Source organism: Odontomachus brunneus, unplaced genomic scaffold (genome assembly GCF_010583005.1).
Source record: "Odontomachus brunneus isolate Ranch 3 - 2012 unplaced genomic scaffold, Obru_v1 Obru_scaffold_072, whole genome shotgun sequence".
Classification (NCBI taxonomy): Eukaryota; Metazoa; Arthropoda; class Insecta; order Hymenoptera; family Formicidae; genus Odontomachus; species Odontomachus brunneus.
This window is the reverse complement of record NW_022639522.1, coordinates 1,617,025-1,642,478: the sequence shown is the minus strand read 5'-3', so window position 1 is coordinate 1,642,478 and position 25,454 is coordinate 1,617,025. Positions and strand designations below refer to the sequence as shown.

At 40.0% G+C, this 25,454-nt stretch overlaps 2 protein-coding genes across 3 annotated transcripts in view; one reads left to right on the top strand and one right to left on the bottom strand.

Annotated features, from left to right (window-relative positions):
* LOC116847017 (transcription factor EC) overlaps positions 1–4,844 on the bottom strand; it is a 104,521-nt gene extending 99,677 nt beyond the window's left edge. The window contains exon 1 of the mRNA XM_032821563.1: positions 3,876–4,844. Coding sequence (XP_032677454.1) covers positions 3,876–4,822 — 947 coding nt within the window. The 5' untranslated portion in view covers positions 4,823–4,844. The remainder of the gene's footprint in view (positions 1–3,875) is intronic.
* A 100-nt stretch (positions 4,845–4,944) lies between these two features.
* Positions 4,945–14,630, top strand: LOC116847018 (cathepsin L1-like). Of its 2 annotated transcripts, none has more exons than XM_032821566.1 (5): positions 4,945–5,801; positions 7,427–7,603; positions 8,495–8,848; positions 10,759–10,919; positions 13,790–14,630. In XM_032821566.1, exons 1-5 carry the CDS (start codon positions 5,664–5,666, stop codon positions 13,932–13,934), a joined length of 975 nt encoding a protein of 324 aa, XP_032677457.1. In that variant the 5' UTR covers positions 4,945–5,663; the 3' UTR covers positions 13,935–14,630. The 2 variants fall into 2 exon arrangements, with proteins under 2 accessions (XP_032677457.1, XP_032677456.1); XM_032821565.1 differs by having other exon boundaries at positions 13,785–14,625.
* Positions 14,631–25,454: the final 10,824 nt, after the last annotated feature.

Here is a 25,454-nt window from a genome sequence, read left to right as displayed (position 1 = left end):
TCCCTCTCTCTCTCCCCCTCCCTCTCTCTTTCTCTCCCCCTCCCTCTCTCTCTCTCTCTCTATCTATCTATCTCTCTCTGTCTGTCTGTCTCTTTCGAGGAAACTCTCAGGGGTTGTGTGAAAGTTGATATTCGCAGTGCGCGTGTTGCAGCCTCGCTCCATGAAGCCGACGAATCAAGAATCGTTGGTACCCGACCCTAAGGCGAGTATCCAAGATGCACAGTTAAACGCTGTTAATCAACACGGAGTCGAGCACATGTTTTCCTGCGAGATCGCGTATCAATCACGATCGTTTGGTGCTGCTAATGCTCACGATTTACTCGGACGCTCGAACAAGCAACCACGTCGTCTCGTTAATAGATTCATGAATATAACGACTTGCCCCTTTCATATGCGACGCGAGAGCCTCAGCCGCGAGAAGCAGCCCACTCTTCGCACTATCGAATCGTTCGATAAATAATAACTCGAGGCATTTCACAAGATTTCCTTTCCTTTTTCTCTCTTTTAGATTTTATCGCCAACGATTCACTTCACTTCATCGTCGAGGACACACGAGTGACGAGGGCGCGCCACTTTTCCCGTCAGTCGCATGCGCGACACGTTTCGATTCTTATAGAAACTGGACACGTGCGGGACGAGTTTGATTAGATTTGATTCAATTTCGCAGTCAAAATTGGAGCGGGAACCACTGCCATTTTTTTCACCGTACGGCACGCGGAGACGTGTGGTTCACGCATCAACCGATAGGCCACTATATCCAACGAATACTGAACGCTGAAAAATCTATCTTTTTTCCTTTTTTTTGTAAAAAAAAGCGAACTCGTCTGGTCCTTGCATTTTTCACGTGTACTCCGAAAAGTTCGTTACGATCAATTTCAAGAGAGAGAGAGAGTTCTATATAAATTAAAAATGAGATTAAGAGTCTGTAAATGGACTGACGGCATCTTTTTGTAACGAACATAAAAATTCTACGCAGGCAACGTTCGGTGCGCGGACTAATCTGTATTGATTCGCGCTGAAGTTTATTGCGCGCATCAAATGCCCATCGTCGGTCTTTCCCGAGCTTGTTCGTTTATCGAACGATTCTATCTTCGCCCTCGCGCACCATCCCATTTCAGTGTCTTCAAAGAACAGTTACCCGAGATCAGAAACCACGCGGCGAGCTCGATTCACCACCCGCCGTTAAATGATAATGGCAAACAACCTAAATATCGCGGGTTTTCACAACCCAAATAAGGATGTCGAACATCTTCTCTTGAAAGAACCAGGTAACTAAATCAGTCGAGTTTTCACCAAGAGCAATGCTCCGCACGAATTTCCTCGCGAGAGCTATTTTCCGTTAGCAAAACTATATTTATATATCCTGTATTTGAGCGATTAGATAACATATTGTGTTGGCGTCGAAAGGGAACGCGCCACCTCTCAAAATCGCCGCTCTTCTTCGACTAGCGACTATCTCGCCGCTTAGCCCGTGTCCAAATATTTTCTCTGGCATTTCAGAAATTGTGCGACAACGCCTCGTAAACAAACCTAAAAGCTATCCGTTACCGTCCCACGTCGCGTAATCAATTTTCTTGTACGGGATAAACTCGCGCGTACAATAGGCGATACCGTCGCTCGTGCGTGAGCTGATCTTAATCTCCTCATTACGGAAGCCACGTGGATCCGCCGCGTGTACACCGTAAGAGAGAGAAAGAGAGAGAAAGAGAGAGAAAGAGAGAAAAAGAGAGAAAAAGAGAAAGAGAGGCCAATCTTATCGCCATTCAATATTATGACGATCAAAAAATTGCGACCGTCGGATAACGCTAAATTTCGATGTGTATACAGAGAGAACGATTTATTGAATTAAATAAATGTTTCTTTGGAATAGTTCAAACAAATTATTTAATTGACACAACAAAAATATTTCTTTGAAATTAAGCCGCAAATAAATATTTTTGTAACGTCAAACAAAATTTTGTTCGATCAATCAAAAATTGATTTGTTCCATTCGTTTGGACTATTCCAAATAAGTGTTTATTTTATTCAACCAAATCGTTCTCTCTGTGTACTATGCTATTTTTATTATGTACCTACGTAACGTCAGATAACGATTTATTTCGATCTCTCTAATACACTTCTTCTTTTCTGGATATTAATGGAACTGGAGCAGGTGCCCTTTCGCCCAGTCTATATCTAATACACTTGATCGTATTCGCTGAGATGTGACCCAATTTCTCATTTTACAATCGCGCAGATTAATCGAATTTCTATTGTGTTTCGACATAGTACATGATTTTACAGTATACTTGAAACTTAATAGTCGCCTCAAAGTTCCTGAATGTTCTGACTAATTGTACATAAACACACGATAATGATTGCTGTATAGATCTACAGACAAAAGATACAGGCCGTAAAAAAAGATGTACACACTTGCTTGTTAACATATTGTCGATAAAGACTCGATAAGCATGCAGGATATTTCGAACACACGAGATAAACGCGACGGTTTAAACGGACATAAAATGTAATAGCTAATCTTTATTACAACATTTACGCTTTATTGTAAAATGAAAAGCCACATAGTACATTTTTTTTGGACACTCTGTATGTCTATGTGGAGACATACAGCGGTCACAGGCTGATAACGGCTCATGTTTACTTATGATTACATTTGATGGTAATCACGGAAAACGGACGTATCACGTATCGCTTTCTTTCACCGAAAATTTGTTAACTCACAAAGCAAGTTGGATTAACTCTTTTTGTTTACTGAATATTCTTAACTATTCCACCTTTCCCCCTCTCTCTCTTTCTCTCTATAGGGCAATATGTGTAATTCTATATACGTAGATGTATATTCCTTGTTTAATTATTCTATATAAATCAAATTTTTTTATATGATATATTTTATGTCACATTAATTATGCGATAAATTTGTATATCAGATCAAAATTATACACTGAGAAAAAAGTGATTGAGTTAAATAAAATTGATTCAAGCAAACGTTTAGTCGATTGAACGAATATATGGCTGTTGTGATAAAAGTTATCAATTGATTGAATGATTGCGATTTGCTTGATTGACATAGTTCAGTAATTAACACTAACGCGTAATTCGCGTAATTCGCTCAATAGATTCAATATTTCTTTAAAGCAGAATGATTACCGATTTTGTTGATCTAGCTGCTTTTTCTCTCAGTGTAATAAATTTGCATCCCGAAATGAAATTGTAGTCCGTATGTTTCAGTAGAAAAAAATCAGTGCTTCAAAAGCCGAAGCTTTCGTAAACGCATAATAACACAATGGATTTCCTTGTGTATCTTATACTTCTTTGTAATCGTTCGTACACCCGCAGAGCAGTCACGATATCGTACTCCAAATAAAAGCATCTCTCGCGCCTCTGTGTTCTAACGCGGCAAGCGTGGGACCGGAGTGTTATCCACTGCCTTTTGTTTGTGCATAGATATCGATATATGTTTTTATATATATATATATATATATATATATATATATAATCTCTGCATATAATCGCTGTAAATAAAATTTACGGTCAATAATTGTAATTAATACGTTACAAGTAATATTTCCAATTAAAATTTACATTCCCTCTCCGTTAATCACATTATCTCTCTCAGTTGGCGCAACATCATTATTCCGATTAACATTAATCGCTCAATCTGTCGATATCCATTAACACTCGCAACATTAACAAATCTCCGAATATTACTTTTTATTAACGTCATTATATACCGTCGCGTATAACGGCAACGGCGTCAATGTCAATTGGACGCGAGATATGCTCGATTATCGCACGATATCAGTGTCTCTCATTAATATTTTGTCAAATACCGCGTCATTGTCGGCCCGCCCCTCCCCCCACCTCTCAGCACATACCTGGCAGTGTCAGGAGCACGGCTTTTCAGCTCATAGTACATCAAATCCTTGGTGGAAGTCGACAGGAGAGACAGGGTCTGCTCAAAGTCGTAATCGCCGAGGGTGGCGACATGGTGGGCGGTGAGATCGGCGGTCAGTGCGGCCGTCAGGTCGAAGCCCATGTCGACCCCGGACTCGTCCATCGTCGCGGGACGAAGGTGGTAGCGGTGCAGCACGGCGCTTCGAATGTGCCGCGCGTGACGACGCGCGACGAATCGTGGCGAGCCGGGCGAACGCGCGCGTTCGAAAGTTTCGCACTGCGCGCGACTGGTGCGTCGCGTCGCCTCGCGTTGTGGTCGCGAGAAATAACGATGACGGAAACGCGAAAACGACGGAGGATGATGAGGGGAGGAGCGAGTGAGCCGAAAGAGACGTGAGACGTCCGAGGTATGCGTCGCGGGATGCTCGCGAATAAGATGGCGAGGAGATATGGTGCCGATAAGCGGCGAGAAAGGAGAAGAAGAGTGCGAACGGAGTGAGGAAGATGGGAGATGGATCACGGCGCGTAATCGGAAGGCGAGCGGCACCGCGAGGGGACTCCCATTTTGCGGAAGTGTCAAGAATTGTCGCGCGAGTTGTTGCCGTTCGCGATGTACGGCGCGCGTGCACGCGTGCGCGGGCTCGTGGCGTTGTTCGACGGCGCGCGTTCCATCGCCCCTTCGCGCTTTTCCAGCGGTTTTACCTGCGACACTACGGCGACGGCGGCGACGGCAGTGGCGGCGGTGACGGCGACGACGATGACGGCGCGACGATCCACAAGGAGGAAGAGACGCGCGCGACGAGAGACAGCACCGCGACGAGACGAGCGTGATGCGCGCGCGTATCGGTACTACGAGGACCGCCCGCCGAGACCGCCGCGGAAGCGTTGCGGCGCGCGACAACAACGTCTGACTTACGACTACCGCCATCTCGCGACAGCGGGCCGGAGCAGCCCGACCGGCGCGGCGGAAGACTTTGAACTGCCAGCTTGACAATCTTCGCGGACAATCTTCGGCCGCGTAACCTTAGCGCGAGGCCCGTCGAAAGACACTAAATAAACAAATAGTTACGAAAATGTGATACTTTTTTTCTCTTGCCTCATACGTGTCCTTGTATTGTGTATTCTAACTTGTGTTCGTACACGATATACGAGGTGGTGTTACAAATTGGTGAATAGATGTCTAAGAAAAATATTCATCGACACCTATTTGTTTGTCTATCTGTGTTTTATTGCGCAAGTGATTCCCTTCTGCGACAAAAAATCTCAGTATATTTCAAGTTTAATAATTGACTCTTTTAAGAAGCTTGATTTGAATAATGTTGAAATACGAAATTATATTCAACGTATGACGATACAGAAATTGATTTCTGTAATGCATAACCCTGTGCAAAATTATACACGAGATAAAGATACTTTTCGATTCGAACACATATTGACTGCTCCAATTGTCCCATATATAATGTCACAATCTATTTTCTTCTCGAATTAGGTAACCGTTCTAAGAACTACTTAACTGCCTATACTAAACCACAATACAAACACAGACATACGCAAAGACCCGGCCGAAATATAGTATCGTACATATGTGTTTAGTTAAATAAATATGCATCAGCATAAAGCGAGCGATTGTCCAGTGACGCAATTCGCGAGTGTGCTGACAACGATCGTCCACACTGCAACGTTATGACCTCACGCAGTATCGCGAGGTTCGTCAAGATAGCCGTTGCCAATCTACCCAAGAATTAATTAAAAATTACTCGCGAGCAAGTATGCACTCGCGATTATATGTATCTGTGCTATTCATATTTATTTCGTCCGTAACACGCGCGTTCCAGATATTCAATGGGGTCAACGTTTTACCGCCAGAAATCTCGAAACAGCTGGACGACTACTGGCAAACCTATAAGGTGATGTGTTCTTAATATATTACGTTAAAATAATACTAGTGTGTTTTACTCCATATTATTCGTGAGAGTAATTTCAATTTTCTATGATTAATTCTAAAAGGTAATTTTGATATTCTTAAATATATAATTTATAGATCTATTGGATACGTATAAATTAATAATTTTTGATTATATGACTTGCAATTTCAAATGCATATAAGATATGTACACTGAGAGAAAAAATATTTATTCGGTGGTTATTAATAATATATATACTTAAATCTAATTCTTCTATTCTATTACTTAAATCTAAATTCTTCTATTTAAATAAAATATAAACAATTATTTTCGTAAAAAGTTAAAGTTTTAAGAAACTAAGCTTTTAAGAAAATGTATTTTCTTATTTGGAAAATATTTTATATTACTATAAGTACATATTGCTCATTTACTGCAACAATGGCATAACTTAAAAAATATGATTTTTCAAGAGACACGATTTAATGTTTTTAATTGCTATAACTTTGTATGAGAATTTTAAAATACCATTTTAGTATAATTTAATAAAGTAATACTATAAGTAATCGTCGTTTTAGCTGTAAATAGTATATGTACCAAACTTTATACTAATAACTGAATAAAGGTGATTTTCTAGCTATGTCATTGTTGCAGCAAATAAGCGATATATATTATTAGTATCCACCAAATACATGTTTTTAATATGGTAAATATTTTTTCATCTCAGTATGCTTTATAAAATATGACAACAATTCTGTCATATTTGGCACATGGAATACGTTTTGAAAAAAATAATTCAAAATTATAAATAACATTAAGATTCTTCGCAATCGTTCAAAAAGTCAAGTATGGTCAATTTTCTTTTCTTTAAAAGTACTCATTGACAAGTAACACTTAAAAAATTGCTAAAGAAAACGCAATTAAAAACTAAAAAGTGTTTTAAGTGATTAATTTTAAGCACTCATAGTGAGAGAAAAATTTGTAGTCAAATTGGACTTAAATTATATTTTTTGGTTATTCCAAAAGAAAATAGTAGTAATAACATGCATATAAGATTATTATCATTGAAATTATAATAGAATTAACTAAAAAATTGTTGTCTTGACTGTAATTTATAGTAATTATTTCTTCATATGATTATAGTTATAAATACCAAAACATTTTTTTCTCAATAAGGATTAGATTTTCTTTATCTTATGTAAAAAGACATGGACTAATCATTGGTAATAAAAAATTCAAAATCATAATTTTATGGGTTGGATTATTCTTACACAACTATGGTCATTTATCAATCGACTTTCATGTATAAAAAGAGAGAGATATTTATATAATATAATCTAATTGAAATATCTCCTCTACAATGTGTGCGAGAATACATAGCTTCGAATTTGAAAAATTAAAATTACCAATATTTTCAATATTATCAAAATTAATTTCCATACCTTTGATAATATCAAAGATATGTATGTGTGCGTCTCATAAACGATATATGTGTGCGTCTCATAAACGATATATGTGTGCGTCTCATAAACGATATGTGTGTGTCTCATAAACGATATATCGCAAAGTTCCGCTTGTTTTTATCCTACGTAAAGCATATATCGATCATCGTTCCCGCGATACTTCAACAGATGCAGTTTAATAAAACGTACACGAGAAATCAAGAGAACGCGAGACGAATGGCTTGGGAACAAAACCTCGTGGAGATTTATAAACACAACCTAATGGCCGCCGCGGGACATCACAGTTACACACTGCGGGATAACCATATCACTGATCTCAGTAGTTCGCAATATATGCGCAAAATGGTACGTAACCAACAGCGAAACCCGCTGACAAATTTAGCTCGTTAATCTAAATATGCGAAATCCGAATTCTAGTCTACAAGTCTCAAGATCCTTAATTTCAATTTCCGAAATTCAAGTTTCGAGCCTCAAGTCTCAGGAACATTAGTTAAAGTACTCGATGTCCAATTTCCAATCTCATATTTTTGAAGATCCCTAATTGTGTCCAATTAAAGGACCAATTGACGAAAAATCTACATGCACGGATATTCATACATAAATTTGCAACACACCCTTAGAATAATACGTATGTTTCATTCTATATTACTTATAGAATTAATCTTAATTTTCCATGACTAATTCCAAAATATAATTTTTATATTCTTAAATGTATAATTTATAATGTATGATTAAATATATAATTTGTAATTATATAATTTGTAATTTTCCGAATACATATAAAGTATACGCACTGTGTGTGAGAGAAAAATATTTAAAAAATATTTATTCGAGATGTGGCTATTAGTGACATATTTACTTAAATCTAAATTCTTTTATTCAAACAGAATGAACAATTGCTTTCGTGAAAAACCAAATTTTTAGAAAAATGTAAAAATATTTTCGAATTAATTATTATTTGATACCAAAAACATCGACTAATAATCACTACAAACTCGCGCGCCAATATCCGCGCGAGAGCTCTCCTGGTGGCCCGTTATTCCTTTAATTTAATTACACATTCAAAGAGCTCTTATCTTCTACCATCTTATCATCTTTAATTGTCATTTCCTAAGTACAATTCCTAATCAATGCATTACCGAGACCTTCAATATAAAGCTGAGCGAGTCCGTCGCGATACACGAACGGCAATAAAATTGCTTCGACGGGACATTTCCCCCTGTCGATTTCTCTCAGGTAAAACTAATACCGAGCCGAAAGCGCCGATTATCGACCGACTCGATGTTGTCGGCGATCCTGCGGCACGACATACCGGCTCGCCTGGATTGGCGCGAACTCGGTTTCAACACCCCACCGGTGAACCAACGGGAGTGCGGTAGTTGCTACGCTTACTCTGTCGTGGAAAGTATACAGGGACAGATCTTTAAACAGACCGGCATGCTGATCCCCTTGAGCGCACAACAGTTGGTTGATTGCAGCTCGGCGACCGGGAACCGCGGTTGCTCCGGCGGCTCCCTAAGGAATACTTTGAGATATCTGGAAAGGTCGAAGGGTCTCATGGCCAGGTCCCTGTACCCATATCAGGCCCAGGTACGCTCCTACTACACCTGTCGACACGCGACATGTCGCGTCGAAACATCGCGTGCTAAACAAATCGATTTCTCGCACGATTTGCAAAAGCGCTACGAAACGTTCAATGTCCCTCAAACTTCCAAATGTGAAGAAAATCCCTTTGTTTCCGCCTTCTTTCCTTCCTTCGTTCGAAAAATACTCGCTCCCGATAACCCCGCGAAAGTTTTCTCTTGGAGCTCAATCGCGAAACTAATCGGCCACACGAATTTATCGGACAGACCTTCTTGCTCTGAACGCTAGGCGGAACAGTGAGTCTGAGTTTCTGGATTTTCACTGGGCCGTAGCACACAATAATACGTTGTTGGCGGCCACGAACGAAGACGCTGAGACAGTGCGAATGTAATTATCGCGGTGAAGAGACAAACGTAAAGGTCGTTTTCATTATTCCGCGGAATGCCGCACCGCTCGGAAATATCAGAAAAACTCGTGGAAGATTTCGTGGAAGATTTTGACGAGAGGAGGATCCAGAATTATATGTCGATAACGCAATTATCTTCCGTAATACAACTCGACTGACCGACTGACCTTATTTCGTCACTCTTTTTTATTAATAGATATATTTTGGATAGTTATGTCACACATGAAGAATGCATGTGTTTCGCAAAAGTGTAAAAAAAAGTGCGCTTATCTAATCCGGTTAATTTAGTTGAACACACAATGTGTCCAATCGCTCAACGGGAAAATACTCGACGTGTGACAGACACGCGCGATGCAGCAATGTCAATGAATTTCGCGAGCAAAAATTTTCTAGGATCGCTTCCCGTTCGACGCGACGCTACTCTCTATCGATATATAGTATTGCGTTGAATTGAATTTATAAGAAGCGCGTACTATATATTTACTATTTAATTAACGTCATTGAGGAAAAAGCGACATGCAGTTATGGCCGAAATGACTCAGCAAGATGCTCAATACGTTTATCTTTTCCGAAAAATTGTTTTGCGCTTCTTTTTTTTGTCGTTTCCACATTTCAATCCAATTGCGCTAATATCGCGCCGAATTATGCGTTATTCTATTCACAGATGAATTTAATTGTAAATCCTGTGCGTATCTACCCAACAATCAATTTACGCAAGCACTACACTGTAAAAACTAATGTGTCAAATTAAACACATTTCATGTGTCCCAAATCATTCACTCTCATTTATGTGTAAATTTAATACAAAAGAAATGTGTTAAAAAGTAACATGCATAACATGGAAAAAATTAATACAAGAATTTAACACTTGAACTCTTAGGAATCACAGGTTGTGTTAAATTGACATATTTAATATGTCAGACATAGATTATGCCAATTTAACATTTTCATTTCATCAAAATCGTAGATTAATACTTCTCTCAAATTTTAAAATTTTATTTTAATTAATTTAACATTATATATATGTCAATTTAACACAAACTGTGATTCCTGACGGTATTCAAGTGTTAAATTCTTGTGTTAATTTTTCTCATATTATGCGTGTTATTTTTTACTACATTTGTTTTGTGTTAAATTTATACATAAATGAGAGTGAATGATCTGGGACATATGAAATGTTAAATTTAACACATCAGTTTTTTACAGTGTAGTGATAAATATAGTAATTCCGATAATAATTTCATGCAACGATAAATCCAATCGTATGCACTTCGGGAACAAGAGATTAATTTCGAGCTCGGAATATTTTAAGAGTGATCGTTCTTGCGCGCAGCGCAAACACACGTGCGACTTGAACATCTCGAACGCGAGCGAACGATTTCTCTACACTCTGAGAGCAATTAATTCACATTGAATTATTACTATCGAGCCATTCTGCGTTCAGTGGCGTTCGAGACAGACAGATTTTACGATCGTACCAAAAGAAACGAGAGAAACTTGAATATTTCAGGAGGGCCAGTGCAAATTTCATAGAGATCTGAGCGTCGTCAATATAACATCATGGGCGATTCTGCCGGCGCGGGACGAAGAGGCTCTGGAGGCGGCAGTGGCGAGCGTCGGTCCCATAGCCGTGTCCATAAACGCCATGCCGAAGACGTTTCAGCTTTATCAGTGAGTATTTTACCAGCGAGTTTTGTTTGCTGGCCTGCGGGGAGAAAAAGCGCGGCCGTGCGAATTGCCACTAATGAGCAAATGACGTGTGCGCGACACGTTCGCGAAATATGCGATAATTTTAGACACCTGCATTCAAGAGAATACGCGCTGCGCATTAAGACACTTGCTCGTATTGAGATCCGCGAAGCTCTGCGCTCGCAATCCCCGAGCGGCTCGATCAACTATCAATTTTCAGGGAAGAGGAAGAGAGGGAGGGTGGGAATACACTCGTCACTACGACGAGATGCTTTCGCGAATTATGACGCCTCAAAGCGCGCGGCTCATAAATTGAAAATTCCGCCGATAACTGACGCGACGGTAACAAACAATTTTTTCTCTTTCGCGCAGATAACTAATCAATCGTAATCCGGCAATAAATTAGTGAATATTTCAGTCACAACCCCCTGACCAGCGCGACCTCTCGAAAGCTACGCTTAAACGAAAACATCAAGCGCGAGCAATACCTTCCTCTCCGTTCACGTCGCCGTCGGTTTAATCCGGATCCACCTTTGATTGATCGCAGCCGATTATTATCGCCAATCTGGAATTACGAGTTCACTTCGCTACGTATCGGCTGTCGCATGCGCCGTGAGTCTCGCCGTTTTTTAAATAACTGAATAAAATTAATCGATTGAGAAATGATAATGAATTTAAAGAACAATAGTCGAGTGTACTCTCTGAGTGAATTTCTCCGAATGAAATTCCAGTAGAAGAATAAAGTGACAGCTGTGTCACTTGAAGTTGAACTTCTCCCTCGTACAGAGTGAATTATTCGACCCGAGTGTTATTCGAGTCGAGTAATGTTCTTACTTGAGATTGAAGAGTGGATCGAATGTACTTCACCGTCATTGAAACAAATTTATTCTGATCGACTGAAACATTTACACGTACGGTTTAAGAATTTATTCCAAGTTTTAATTAACATCGTTGCAGTTATCGCCGTGATACTATCGCGTCTTATTAAATTACATAAACAAAGTACATTAAGAAAAAAATACCTAAAAAATATCTATTCGGTGAGTGCTAATAACATATTTATTTCAATTTAAATTCTTTTATTCAAATAAAATAAACAATCGTACAAAAATGTAGTCTCTCATTCGAAAGAAACTTTTTTTCCTATTTTTTAGATATTTCTTCTCTCATACAATTAATTGTGCCTGTAAACTTTGTTGTGCGGTCAATAATGAACTAAGAAAACAAGATAAAATGTACATGTATCTCAAATTATTTTTATTAATCCTATCTTTAGTAAATTTTATCATCAGCCGATTATTAGTGCAACAGTCTGCGCGTGAAAAATACTCACTCTTGTAATTTCCAATGGCGATATTTTCACTGTCGCTTCTACACTGAGAAAAAAATGTATGATATTTGGAACTATAATGGCATAGTAAAAAGATTATAATTAGGAATATAATTTTTATAGTAAATATTACCATAATATTTGTAATATTTACAATATGAGTATAGTATAACTGACCCGTGTAAAATTTTTACCAAGAATTATAATTATTTGAAATAAAAACTATAGTAAGGTAGCAAATATTGAATGGTAAGAGAAATTAACTATTTTATATAGTCAATACAATTGGAATATTTGGCAAATATAGGTATATATAACTATATTCCCAAAAGATACTTTACCATATATATAGAGTAATAAGATGGTGACTATAAATCTGTGTTTATTCTACTATAACTTCACGTTTAGATGAACTATAAATATATGTTTGAGGCCAAAACGAACTATAAAATATAGTGAGATTATAGTTATTCCAACTATTTTTTTCTCTCAGTGTAGCGAATCTTCACTTTGAATGAGATCTCACTCGAAAAATTTCAGAGACTACAAGTACTCGGACATCGATATTCGTTCGTAACATTCGGTTGCACGTAGAGGTCGAAAAATTCGTCTAAGATCCCGCGGTCGAAGACACGTTCGAGGAAATTAGTCTACCAGCGCGAGATAACCTCCTAATGTCGTAGCCGAAGCGATGACCCTTCATCATTCGTAAGAACGTCGAAAGTCGCGGTCATTAAACCTGCGTCGAAAGGACGCGATATCGAATCGAGATTTTCCATTTTCCATTTTCCCGGGCGCCACGCTGCCCGAGCTCCGTCATTCCCGACAAACAAACAAACGGAAAGCAATTACGAAATGACCACGCCACTCGAAGACGATAGCGATTCGCGAAGACTCGCGACCGTTTCGTAAGTCCGCGACAAATAGAAGATGTCGCGATCACGAAAACACGAGAGATCAATAGTATAAACAGACTATTAATGTGCAAACGCGATGCATCAGTGATCGCGCGTATACATATGCTGCTCTTGCGTGGATCGCGCGAGTTCAATGTCAATCATTCCCCGCGTTTTCTAATTGATACAACGCGCGATGCAACTTCTCTGCTTCCCCGCCGCGATCTTAATTTCGCGTATACGACGCGTGCCGAAGCTCCACACGCGAAACGAACATCTGCTTTATCTATCGTTCATTTCATAGATAATATTTTAATATTTCCTTAATTTTTAATATTTCTTTAATATCCTTTTAATATTTCTGTTCTAATTCTGAATTGAAAATTCATGTTTGAGACAAGAATAGGATCCTCAATTGGTATCGAAGTGGGATAATCTATTTTGGAACAAAGTTGAACATTCTGATTGGAATCTAAACTGCATTTGAGAAAATATTAAAGAATTTTTATGTGGGTTTTACGTTACAGAAGGAACATATGTAATTTTGTGTAGATTAGAGAGAAAATGATCTCTTTGAGCTGGAAGCTGATTTGATATGTTAATCGGCCTTTCCGTCCGCAGCAAAGGCGTCTACGACGACCACCTGTGCAGCTCGGACGCGGTGAACCACGCAATGCTGATTGTCGGATACACGCCGACCGAATGGATTCTGAAGAACTGGTGGGGCGAGAACTGGGGCGAGAACGGCTACATGCGACTGGCGAAAAATAAAAATCGTTGCGGTGTCGCGAACTACGCGGCCTACGTGAAAGTTTGAAATTCGTCATTCTCCAGCTCGGTCAAGACGCCCCGCCAACCCTCTCGCGTATCTCAAGCGAATATGTATTTGATTATTTATTTTTACACACGATAACTACTGCGATGAGTGTCGTATGATAAATCAATTAGTTTCACCAAAGAGACAAATAAATCTGTTGTTTTTTCTACGTGAAAAAAAATATTTGCCGTCATTTTCGCGTCAGCTGTAGCTCTAGGATCAATGACAAAAATATATGAACAAGTAGAAAGCGTTGGTTTCGACGATTTACGCTTATGTGCGGATTTACGTGCGATATAGTCCTACAGCGGCGCTCTGCGCCGTTTTAGGGTTAAAGATCGCACGTATCCGAGCCATTAAACTCCGGGCAATTACTAAGGATCGCCAAACATTTATTACATAACAGCCACTAAACCGCAGGACGGACGCTCGAATGCCAGATACCAGACTTCCGTGACCACACGGGGATCCCGGGAAATTTAATCGGACCGTACAACCGCGGCACGATAGGAACGCCGAGACTTTGCCCGATCGAAAATTCTGTCCGAAGACGAAGTACACGACTAGTCGGGACATATCGCCATGGCATTTCCGCGAGAGAGCGAGAAATACGGCAGCAGAGGACGATCCAATTTGTGCAACTGTAGGTAGATAGGTAGGACTCGATGGACACTAACCGCGTGACGCAACGTCAGGCGAACGTCATGTAACCGCATAGTGCAGCGCGGTGACATAAATCCAGGGACGCATCCCGCGTGCGATTCGCGCACGCACATTCGAGCACGCGGGATATCGCTAAAGGAGACACGGATCTGCCATCCACTGCGACGGCAGAGGCGTGATCGTAAGTTTTGCAAAAGATATCCTTATACAATCACAAATCATCACGTGGCTGTAAAATAGCACGAGAAAAATTTCATATCAGTTGACGGGTAAAACGTCCAATTAGTGACATCTCCTTGGACACTGACACTCTAGAAGAAGTTGACTTCCTTCGACCAGCGTTGCAGTTAAACTTCTTGCTCGCCCTCAATGATTTCAATAGAAAACTTCGCAACTAAAACTGTGAGCAATCGTAATTGGTCGCAAGGAAAAACAGACTTTTCTAGAGTGTCAATGGCAATGAGGGGGACCAATAATTGGGTGTTTCGACCTACTTTTAATTACGGATTGAATCGATAAACGTCTTCGGAAGATTTGACAATTAGTGACGTGCCTTTTTTCGTGCGCAAGATTTTGTTTGTCGCATGTTTCAAAAATGGCGCGCGAGGTGGTCTCTGAGAGCAGAATCTTAGGAAACACCTCGTACTTCATCACGCATGTCTCAACATAAAAAATATAGATATTCGAGAGAGAAAGAGAGAGAGAAAGAGAAAGAAGCTGGCGGCTTGCCACCGTCCATCTCGTAAGCTTCCGCGATTAAACGTACAAATAATAGCGCGCCCGACGAATAAAAGCTTTACTCGAACGATTGCACGTCGCGTCCCGGACGATATGCAGCGCGGCGGAAAGAATCCCGAGGAGCAATATGTCCGGAATGCATTGTCGCAGCTTGGAGCCCGCCCTGATTTTCCGATATCACACGCGTGGTCCCGAGACCACGCAAATTCCATCTCTCCGTTCGGAGGTCGCCGCGACTCATTGTTCACCGAATGGCAACGTGCAATCCGTCCCAGCAACAGCATCCACGATTGTTACCCAGCATCTCTATCTGTTTCCCATCTGTTAAGCAACGTCGCGATGCATCCCGTCGTGTCTCATCCTGTGGACGGTCTGTTATCGGCAGCCCGACGCGACCTGGCGTCGCAAGCTCGCCTCTCACACCCCGAACATCATTCAGCGAAATATGTTGATCTTTTCACTAGCACGCGGATAATGCATTTATTTCAGTCGATAACAATTTCAGAGCAACAATTCGCGAAGGGAAAAGGATAGAGATTCTGGAGGCATACGGAACGACGCGTGTGTGAGTCCAGCGATACGCTTCAATTTCATACATCCTAATTTACTTGATTTTTGCATTCAGTATCTACTTCACGAAAGCATGTACAGATGAAAATTGTACATCTTAGGACAATTAAAGAAATTCGTTTTTTTTTATAATAACGAGCTTGCACAAGATTTAATTTTCAGAGGAGATATATTCCAGAAGAATCTAATTAAATGACATTTCGTATTAAGCTGGGGAGCTTGAGCGGCTTTTATAGACGTACAGCAAAGAAAAAGTAGTGCCGACGACAGTGAAATTTTACGAGCTAACGGAACCTAGCGGACAGACTTAAGGCTACTTAATGGACAATGCAGCTGCTGCGAAACGACGAAACGGCGCAAAGTCGATATTTTTCTAAAGCTGCTAGGAGTATCGCCGGCGCTTGTTAAGTAACGACTTAAAACCTATGACGATAAAGATATAAAGCGGATATCTCCCGGATATAGAGAAAAGTAAATCTCACAGAGGAGAGCAAAAGATTATACAGAATCGAATGGATGTCTTACTGAGACTGCTCGAGGATTAAGTGGATGCTAAACTCTCGTATCGCCAGACACCCAACACTTTCGTTCAAGTTTTAATAACGCCATTAATACGCTGACGGTTTTGGAGTATTATGACCCAAGTTTATTTATCACTCGAGCGCGTGCTTTAATGGACACTACGGCAAAACTACGGCTATAATTAATTCCTCGAATTATATTATTTCTCTTCGGATGTTGTTTGAGAAATTTTACCGTGAGTTGTTAATTGAAAGAAAAGGATCTTGTGCGAAATATAATCCCATCGAACACGTCAATTTTTACTCTTATTATAAACGTAAGGAAATCTCGAGCGGAAAAACTCGTTATTGATTCCCGGTCGTTGCAGGAAACAAGAACGAGAAATGAGCTAAAGGCAAGCAAGAAAAATTCGAAGAGGAAAGAAAGCCGCGAAGCAATACCTGGTCGAGTTATTGTGAGAGATCCGACGAGACGAGTCTCCAACTCTCTTGCCTTCTCTCTCTCTCTCTCCTCTCTTTTGCGAAGACTCCGCACGGAATATAATCGTTCGTAATCGGATCAAGAGGAGTAACATCCTGATTTACGAACTTGCTTCTCCTTCGCCGGGTCGCCGCTCTAATCGCCCTTATCTCTCATTCTCACAGCCTTCCGTCTCTCCCGTGAGACCGGGCCAGGAATAACTCGGCGAAGGCGAGCACAGGCTGATCGTCGCCATGGGAAAATCGCGATCCCGCTCTCAACGTTGCCGTGAATCCTATCGATTGCTCGGATTCACTCTCGCGTGCTGTGAACGGCGCTTCCGATCTTACTCTATCGGACGTTCTCAATGATCCTTATTACGATAACGATAATCTCGATGTCGTATGAAAAAAAATGGAGCGAACGAAAAAGGAGGAGAAAATGAAATTTTGTCCCTGTTACTCGCGATATTAAATATTGCCGCGACAAGGTGGATTTTTTTTATCAACTACTCCTGTGTATCTACGCGGGCCGACAAAGTCGATAGAGCAAAGTCGAGGGGAAAGGTGTCCCGGTAATTTCCGCATGATTCACGGTTATTTTCGACGTTTCCAGTGTGTTTTTCATTTCGTCTCCGCGCACCGCGCCGGCAGCATGACGAATGGCAGGCGAACAAAAGGGAAAATAAATAAGAGCGTGGATTCTCAGTATGCCACGAGCTTTCATCGTCCGCTTTATCCTTATCCTCGCACGTACGAGGAGTCACGGAAAATGTGAGAGCAACAGAATTTATCGTCCTCTAGGACGAAGTCCCTTAAGAGCGTCCGAAGTACGTGCACGCACGTACACACGCACATCCCCGAATAATGCAACGGGCTGAATAACGAATTGCAGCGTCGTCATATATCACGATATCCGTAAACAACGGTGTTACATCTGCAAACTTTGATCGCGTTGCTTAATATTATGACCGCTGTAAGATCACTAGCGCTCATAATGAAACGTTATTCACATAGTTGATTAAATTTTTGTACTATATATAAAATATAGAAAATGCCTACGTGATCAATAATGATCCGAACTGCCGAGGATTTTTAAAATAATATTTTGAATTAAGAAATATAGCAAAAGTAAGATGTTCAAATATACAAATAGAAATAGGAAAAACACGAATAAAATTTCGATTTTACGTTCCCGCAAATCCCGCAAATCCCGCAAATTCTATCAAACTTAAATGATCAATAAAAAATTTTAAAATACAGCACTGTATAGTCTTACACTGAGAGAAAAATATTTAGAAATTTATTTGTGGTTTGTAAAATTCATTTACAGAAATTAACTTTATATCCTAGAAATAAATTTTTAAGTATTTTTTCTCAGTGTAATTTAATAGTAGAAATGACTCATTATTGTTATTTCTTTTATATTAAGGCTTGAGGAAAGATTTATATATATATATTTTTTAGAATTGATTGTTCAATTGATTTCAAATGATTTCAATGTTTTATTTAATATTTAATATTTAATATTTAGTATTTAATTTAATATTTTATTAATATAATATCAAAATTTCGACTCGGAAATACTGTCACAAAATCACTCACGCTATATACACGCTATATGCGGAAAAGGATTAGCCGCAGGAACTAAAATATATAGTGTAATAGCTAAGATGTGTTACTGAAATAGAGACAATTTAATGTCGTTGCTACAACGAATCTAAATGTATTAGCTACACTAAAAAAATAGCTGAAAATTGATTTGCTGGATATAAAGTTTATTTCTGTGAGTAAACGCTGTATCCTAAATAAATATTCAAATATATATTTCACAGTGTATTTAAACTTTGATGCTACGATAAAAAATATTCGATAGAAAGAAAATTTCCATCATTACGATTTCATTTTTCTTTTAAATTGCATTTTATATCCTTCAAAAGCATAAAACTGTCACCTCGCATTACAAATCAAAATCAAGGTTCCTCATTGATTATTAATATAAATTAATAATTAGTGTACCTTAATATGAGCACAAAAGCCGATGTTTTTTGTACTTACATAACTACTACGTCTGATCCTTATTCTATAAGAAGACGATTCTACGTTCATCGGAAACACGACAATTTCCCCTTTCCAATAATTCTTGTTTCAAGTCACTACGACGTCTAGAAGTAAAGTTATTGACGATTGTATCGATCCGCGTTGTACATCGCTCAGCGTTATTGCTGTAGCGAGCCGTAGATAAGTCACTACGCGACGCTTGAATGGAATGCGGAACGTGACTATTGTTTCCGGTGAGTCACCTTACGCTGTAAGTGAAAGTATGCCGACCCCCACTCCGCGACTCAAATAAGCATTGCGTACCGCCCACTTATTCACCGCGGGCACGCAATCGTTCATCTCACTTTAGAAGCAAGCAGCGCGCCGACGCGAGAGCAAGTGCTAGCGTCGCACGAAATTCGAGCTCCAACCAGATATCGATGCCGCAACTTTAAACGACTATAACTCGCAAATCAGCCGACGTAACAACATGAAATAAAAGAAAACCTTTTTGCCACGCATTCCTACACGCGTCTATATCACTTTTTCATTGTTTTGGAACAATGGAGTGTCATGTCAATTAAAGTACAAACTAGTTAAATTAAATATAAAAATCTTGTAACACATTTTATATAAACTCTACCACGGCAATTATTAAAATATTAATGAAAAGAAAATTGATGAATCAATACGCGCGATATGATGAGACGAGCTCTGTAAGTTTAATTGCTCACAAAATTGAATGCTCGAGATTTACACGGTTAAAATATTTAAAAATAATTGCGACTTTCTTAACAACTCGAGCAAACGTGTACCTTTAATCTCAGCTAATAAATGTATATCTCTCACAGCGAATACAATTTATCTGTGATAGCTTACTCTTAGCTATGACAGCAAAACCATTAACCTTTCAGCTAAATTCGAGTCAGTCACTGAAATTTAGCTGATCTTAGCAAGTCATCTCTTTGCCACAAAATGAACCCAACTTACCGCGATTTTAAATAACATTTTGAATCAAATTCAGTTCTCATTCGATAAAATTGATTCAATGACAAAATACGATCAGCTGTCGACGTCATAAATAATCGCGGTATGCGGCACGTAGCCCCTCCTTAACGTCGAAGTGGATAAACGGCGACGAGCATGCGAGGTAGCGCAAACGTAGTCCCCTACTGAGGGGAAGATCGATTAAGCCGACAAGCATGTAAGCGAGATTCAAAGATCGATCGTCCGGAACGGCGGGTGACAGGTAGAAAGAGAAAGGAAGAGAGAGAGAGAGAACGAGAGATACGCGACGATGAAAGAGAGAAGAAGAGAGGAAGAGAAACGCTCTGTTTCTTTCGCTCGTGTGCATACATCCGGCGCGATAAGCGTTTTCCGGAGAACGAAAAGCCCGGTGGATTTTCCTGTCGCGTCTCGACACGACAAGAGGGAGCACCGATGCGACGCGACGCGTCGTGACGCTCCTGCGACGAGCATCCTTATCCCGAGAATACGCGTTACAGTGGCGTCTCAGCCGTCCGTCATCTCTCCTCGAATCGAGTATCCAAGCACTCGTCGATAAATCGCATTTGCAGCCGTCACCGGCGAGGTGAGCCGGCGTCGTCGCCGTGCACGCAAGGGAGCGAGCGAGGTGAATATTTGTCGAACTCGGCCGCGAAATGCACAAATGCATTCCTCTCTCTCCCGCGCTTTGAGGGCGCCAATGCGCGATACGCCCGGTACTCCCGTTCGCAGGCCGTAAAGGGGAACAAATTGCGCCTCGTAAAAATACCGATGCGCCGATAACGTATGTTTTCGTACTCTGCACCGTTGCGCGATAGCGCCCGCTTTTCAGCCGCGGCGATATTGCCCTGGTCCAGGAGGATGTTACGTCAGTCGGACGAGGTTGAGCGGATAAATTAAATCGTGTAGGTTTTAATTTAGTACTGCAAACGCGTTTCACGCACTACCAACTCTCACGTGAAATTCGACGGAGATGTAAACGCAACAAAGAGTATTATTACACTGATTACCTGTAACTCTGTTTCCTTCTCCGAAGCTGTCTTTTTTTTTTATCAGTTTATCAGTTCTGATGGAAACACGAAACGTTGAGTACCAAACGTTTGAAAACCACAAAACCAACAGAACAAAGTTGCGCAATTCTCGAGTACGCAAGTACACTATTGATGAAACAACAATAGGAGGTGATGAACTGAAAGTAGCCAAAAGTGCAATAATGATGTTTTTCATTACTACAGGGGTATGCAAAATTAAATGATATGTTACTCTACTGAGAAAAAAACTTATTAAATTTCAAAAAACGTTTGTTTGGATAGTATTGTGAAGATATCTGTTTAAATTAAGTAATTATTTTCTAAAATTAAATAAAGAAGTTTTAAATATAAATTTGTTTCTTTAATTTTAAAAAATAATTACTTAATTTAAATATTAATGTTAATTATTTAAATATTATAATACAAATATCTTCACAGTGCTATCCAAACAAACGTTTTTTAAAATTTAATAAATTTTTTCTCAGTATATGATGCTAAAATATCGCTTCAGAAGACATCAAATCGAACGTCAAATATTAAACGTTAAACAATCGTGAGACGACCATATTTGTCACTTTGCGTTTGAGCAATTCTCATACGGTATAATATCAACTCAACGATATCCGTGTGTAAAACTTGATAAATCGCTAAGTAAATATAAACCAAAATTAAAATCATGTTTAATCATGTAGAATATAACACAAATGCGTAAATACAATCCTATCGCATGGAGATACGTTGTATACCATTTAATGTGTTACACGATCACATTTTCATGCAGATAAAGTGATGTGCACACAAAGTGTGCCGTACAGCGTAAACGTTAGCGATATTACTTCGGTTAAAGAAGGTCATTGGCCCTTTTGACCGCCACGTTCGGGTTCTAAGGAACCTCCACAGCCGTCAATCACCGTTAAGCAACGTCTTCAATGTCGAAGAGCATTCACGTGAAAAAAACGTGACCATAAAGTGATCTTTGGACGGAGGCAACTTCAACGCGCCAATGGATATATCGCGCACTCTTCATAATACATGAAACGGACATCCCTATCGCGTTGCGCAAAATTCGTTCTCCCCTACAAAATTGTAATCGCTCTTCTGTTTACGGGCCTATAGACCAAGTCAGAGAAAGAACATCGGCTTACCCAAAATGAAATCACTAAGAAAGAGAGAAAATGCGACACGAAAGGAGATTTTGTTTACTCGGGGGACTAACTTAGATAACTCGTGTTATCCTACTATTTTATGCTTTTTGTTTTGAGGCTTAACGTAAGAGTGAACGAACTTCTCGGAACAGAACATACGACATATCTCTCTTTCAAGTTTCATTAGCGGCTAATGATTAACTGTACAAGAAACAGCAACGAAGAAAGAAACATATAAGAGGAAGAATAGCGTCGCTCTTTGCCCTTGTAGAAAGTCGCGCGTGCATAAAGATCGCGTTCTCCGATACGTTCTTCTTTTTTTTTTTTTTCTTTTTCACGCGTTTCAGCGATACCGTCGTGAAATAATCAACTTTTATCCATCTCTCCTCCGCGAAAGACGGACTTTACCGAGCAACTGTGTAGTTCCCCAATTATCTCACCGCTGATTACTGCTTCATCGTTATTCATTATGCACGGTCTGTAATTGACGGCGATTTTAAATTACCGTGTTGCCCACGTAATAATAAAGTTTCGCGCGTCGCCATTGACGCCGAGCTCGCGTCGAATCCGACACCTTTGACGGCAGCGGTGTTAAACGCCGCGGATCGTTCTCGTTATATACTCGTCGGAAATTAAACCTCCGGAAAGTTCGCGACAAAAAGTTTTCGCCCACCACTACGACCACTTCTTCTCTCCCCCCGCCTCCCTCTCACGCTCGTTATTAAACTCGCGCGAGTGCGCTCGTGATGTAATTTGAAGTAAATCGAAGGAAGTAATCGTTACATTTATAGAAATGTACCAACGTATTTCCGGTGGGATAATAAAACCAGGAGATCTGCATTAATTTATGCATGCACATAATAAAAAGAATATACCAATCGGATACGAGAGTTTACTAAATACAGTTGTTACTAAACCGGTTTTAAGCTGTCGTGTAAACTTAGTATATATATTACATATAAAAGTATCAATTGTACTTACGGAAGACGTTCCCCGTGCGATATTCGATAAATCTAGAAATACGTGCTTCCTTTCCAATCGAGGTAAATAATTACGCTTAATACCCGAGTGTAATCTTCCCTTCGCGTTAACGTATGTTCTCAACATCGATATCTGATTGACGACATCTAATTACACCGTACAATTGCACATAATTCCAGAAGTGTGGGGAATATTACGAATAATGTGTCGCGTTATTTCGTGTTATACCGAGCAGTTGGACTTTTTTTTCACGAAACAACGCAACATATAACGCATTATTTGAGTAACGACGTTACGTCCGTCAATTCGAAAAATTATATTTCGGTAACGACCGATAATAAGATAACGCAAACAAACGCTGCGATCTACAAATGAGCGTTACGTGCGCGAACTGCTGATTACACGCGCCGCGTTGGGCGCAAATTACAGAATAATTCAACGCGGAGGACTCTGGCTATAATTTCCACCGCGAACCATGAGGTCCAACGAATCAACGGGAACGAATGGGAAGGGGGAAGGGGTGGGAAAGAAAAAAGAGAGCCCGTGCTCAAATGCCGAAATGGCGCGCGTAACGAAGACTGGTTCCGCCGCGATTGTTAATTACATCGACGAACAGCGGAAAACGTATAAAGCGCTTAACGTGTTTCTTTACGAGAGTTCTTTTTCACGAGAAACGTTATCGCATGGTTTGTTAAATCGGAGAGACGAGGCGCAACCGGTCCAACCGGTGCGAGCGTGTTTCACCACGCGCTGAAGAAATTATTTTTATATTTGGAAAAAAAAATATTCGGGACACGCGATTTGGTTGGAGTTTACCATGTTTCTCACTCGTGTCAAAGTAGAATGCATTAGTGAGAAAGCGAAGCCCACAAGCAGGCAATTAAACGTTCCAGTTACGATTACCAAACATTCGGTTGATCCCATTTTAACCAAATTTTAGTTTTCAGTGTTCTTCAGTGCGATATTCCCAATACAAAGCAAATCTCTCGAAGGAAATTCCAGTCTTGTCGGACTCGATACATAAATAATCTCGGTGGACAGTTTAAAAAACGCTCCGTGATTTTTTAAGTTCACCTCGGTGTTCAAGATATGTCAAGGAGGGCAAAAAGATGTTCCACGTTTCCGGGTCAGCGAGATGGGTCATCTTCTATAAGTAACGCGTGAGCTCCGATGAACCGCGAATTGCAGGGCTCAGCTTAAAGAAACGTCGACACCAATCTATGACGTAGCTAAGACATCAGTCTTTTTCCCGGTAAACATTCGCCTTGCGATTCTAATGAGCACAATCGAGCGATATGGACATTCTCAGTTTAGTTGTAAATCGAACTCACGTCACGACACACACACCGAAGGTACATTATCAATCCAAGTGTGTCATTTCAGCTGAATCGTTGTTTTAAGTCGCGTCACTTAACAAGCTAAAACGTATTGAATTATAATTTACACGCCTCTCTCAAACACGTATTAAACGACTTAAAACAACAAGAAACATGCAAAAAGAGTTTCAGCCAAATTACACTTACGTGTTTAGCAATAACATGAATTTGCAGTGTATCAGTATAATCACAACTTTAGTGACTGACTTTGATGAATCGTCACATGACTACTTAAAAATCCAACTTATTTCTCTATACTGATGTTCTAATGAAGAGAGAGAGAAAGAGAGAGAGAGAGAGAGAGAGATCCTATACATTTTTTACATTAATTTATAGTCAAGATTGCAAAAAAATTCTTCAGATTTTTTAATGAAACAACGCTATTATCACAAGATAATACTTCAAAACTTAAAGGTCCGTAAAATAAACAAAAAGTTCGGTTTTGTTTATTAAAATCTGATACTTGAATTGCCGAAAAAATTCGTTTATAAAACACATATTTGAAAAATTTAAAAATGTACAGCCGTGCTCCAAAGATACGCGCGGTTCTGTGAAGATATCTCCCTCGAAATACTTCACGACAACGTCTTAATGCATCTGTATCATTGACACGCAGCTTATCTCGCCTCGTTTTAACTACCAACCAATTAAGAAGCTACATTCGTCTCATCAAGAGAGGAAGAACAATTGGCGGAATTCACAGGAACATCGGTCAATGATGAACGGGACACCTTCCAACGGAGTCGAGACGACTTCTAATGACCCAGCAAGAGGCAGAACCGGCCAACTAGGGAATTCAACCAGGAACCGAGGATGGACACACGGAATCCCATCGGCGACATGTTCGCGGCGCGTGCTTGCGCCGCTGATAAGAGCATCACCCATCGCCATCCAATCCGCATTGGCTCCGCCGGCGGCGGCGGTGCAAAGTTCATATGGCCGCGG

What these genes read in the sequence shown, in the direction of transcription:
- LOC116847018 (XM_032821565.1), top strand. Translation starts at nt 5,664, where the DNA reads ATGCACTCGCGATTATATGTATCTGTGCTATTCATATTTATTTCGTCC. An exon ending in ACTACTGGCAAACCTATAAG is followed by an intron (nt 5,802 to 7,426) that starts GTGATGTGTTCT and finishes ATACTTCAACAG; the next exon opens with ATGCAGTTTAATAAAACGTA. An exon ending in AAGACGTTTCAGCTTTATCA is followed by an intron (nt 10,920 to 13,784) that starts GTGAGTATTTTA and finishes TTCCGTCCGCAG; the next exon opens with CAAAGGCGTCTACGACGACC.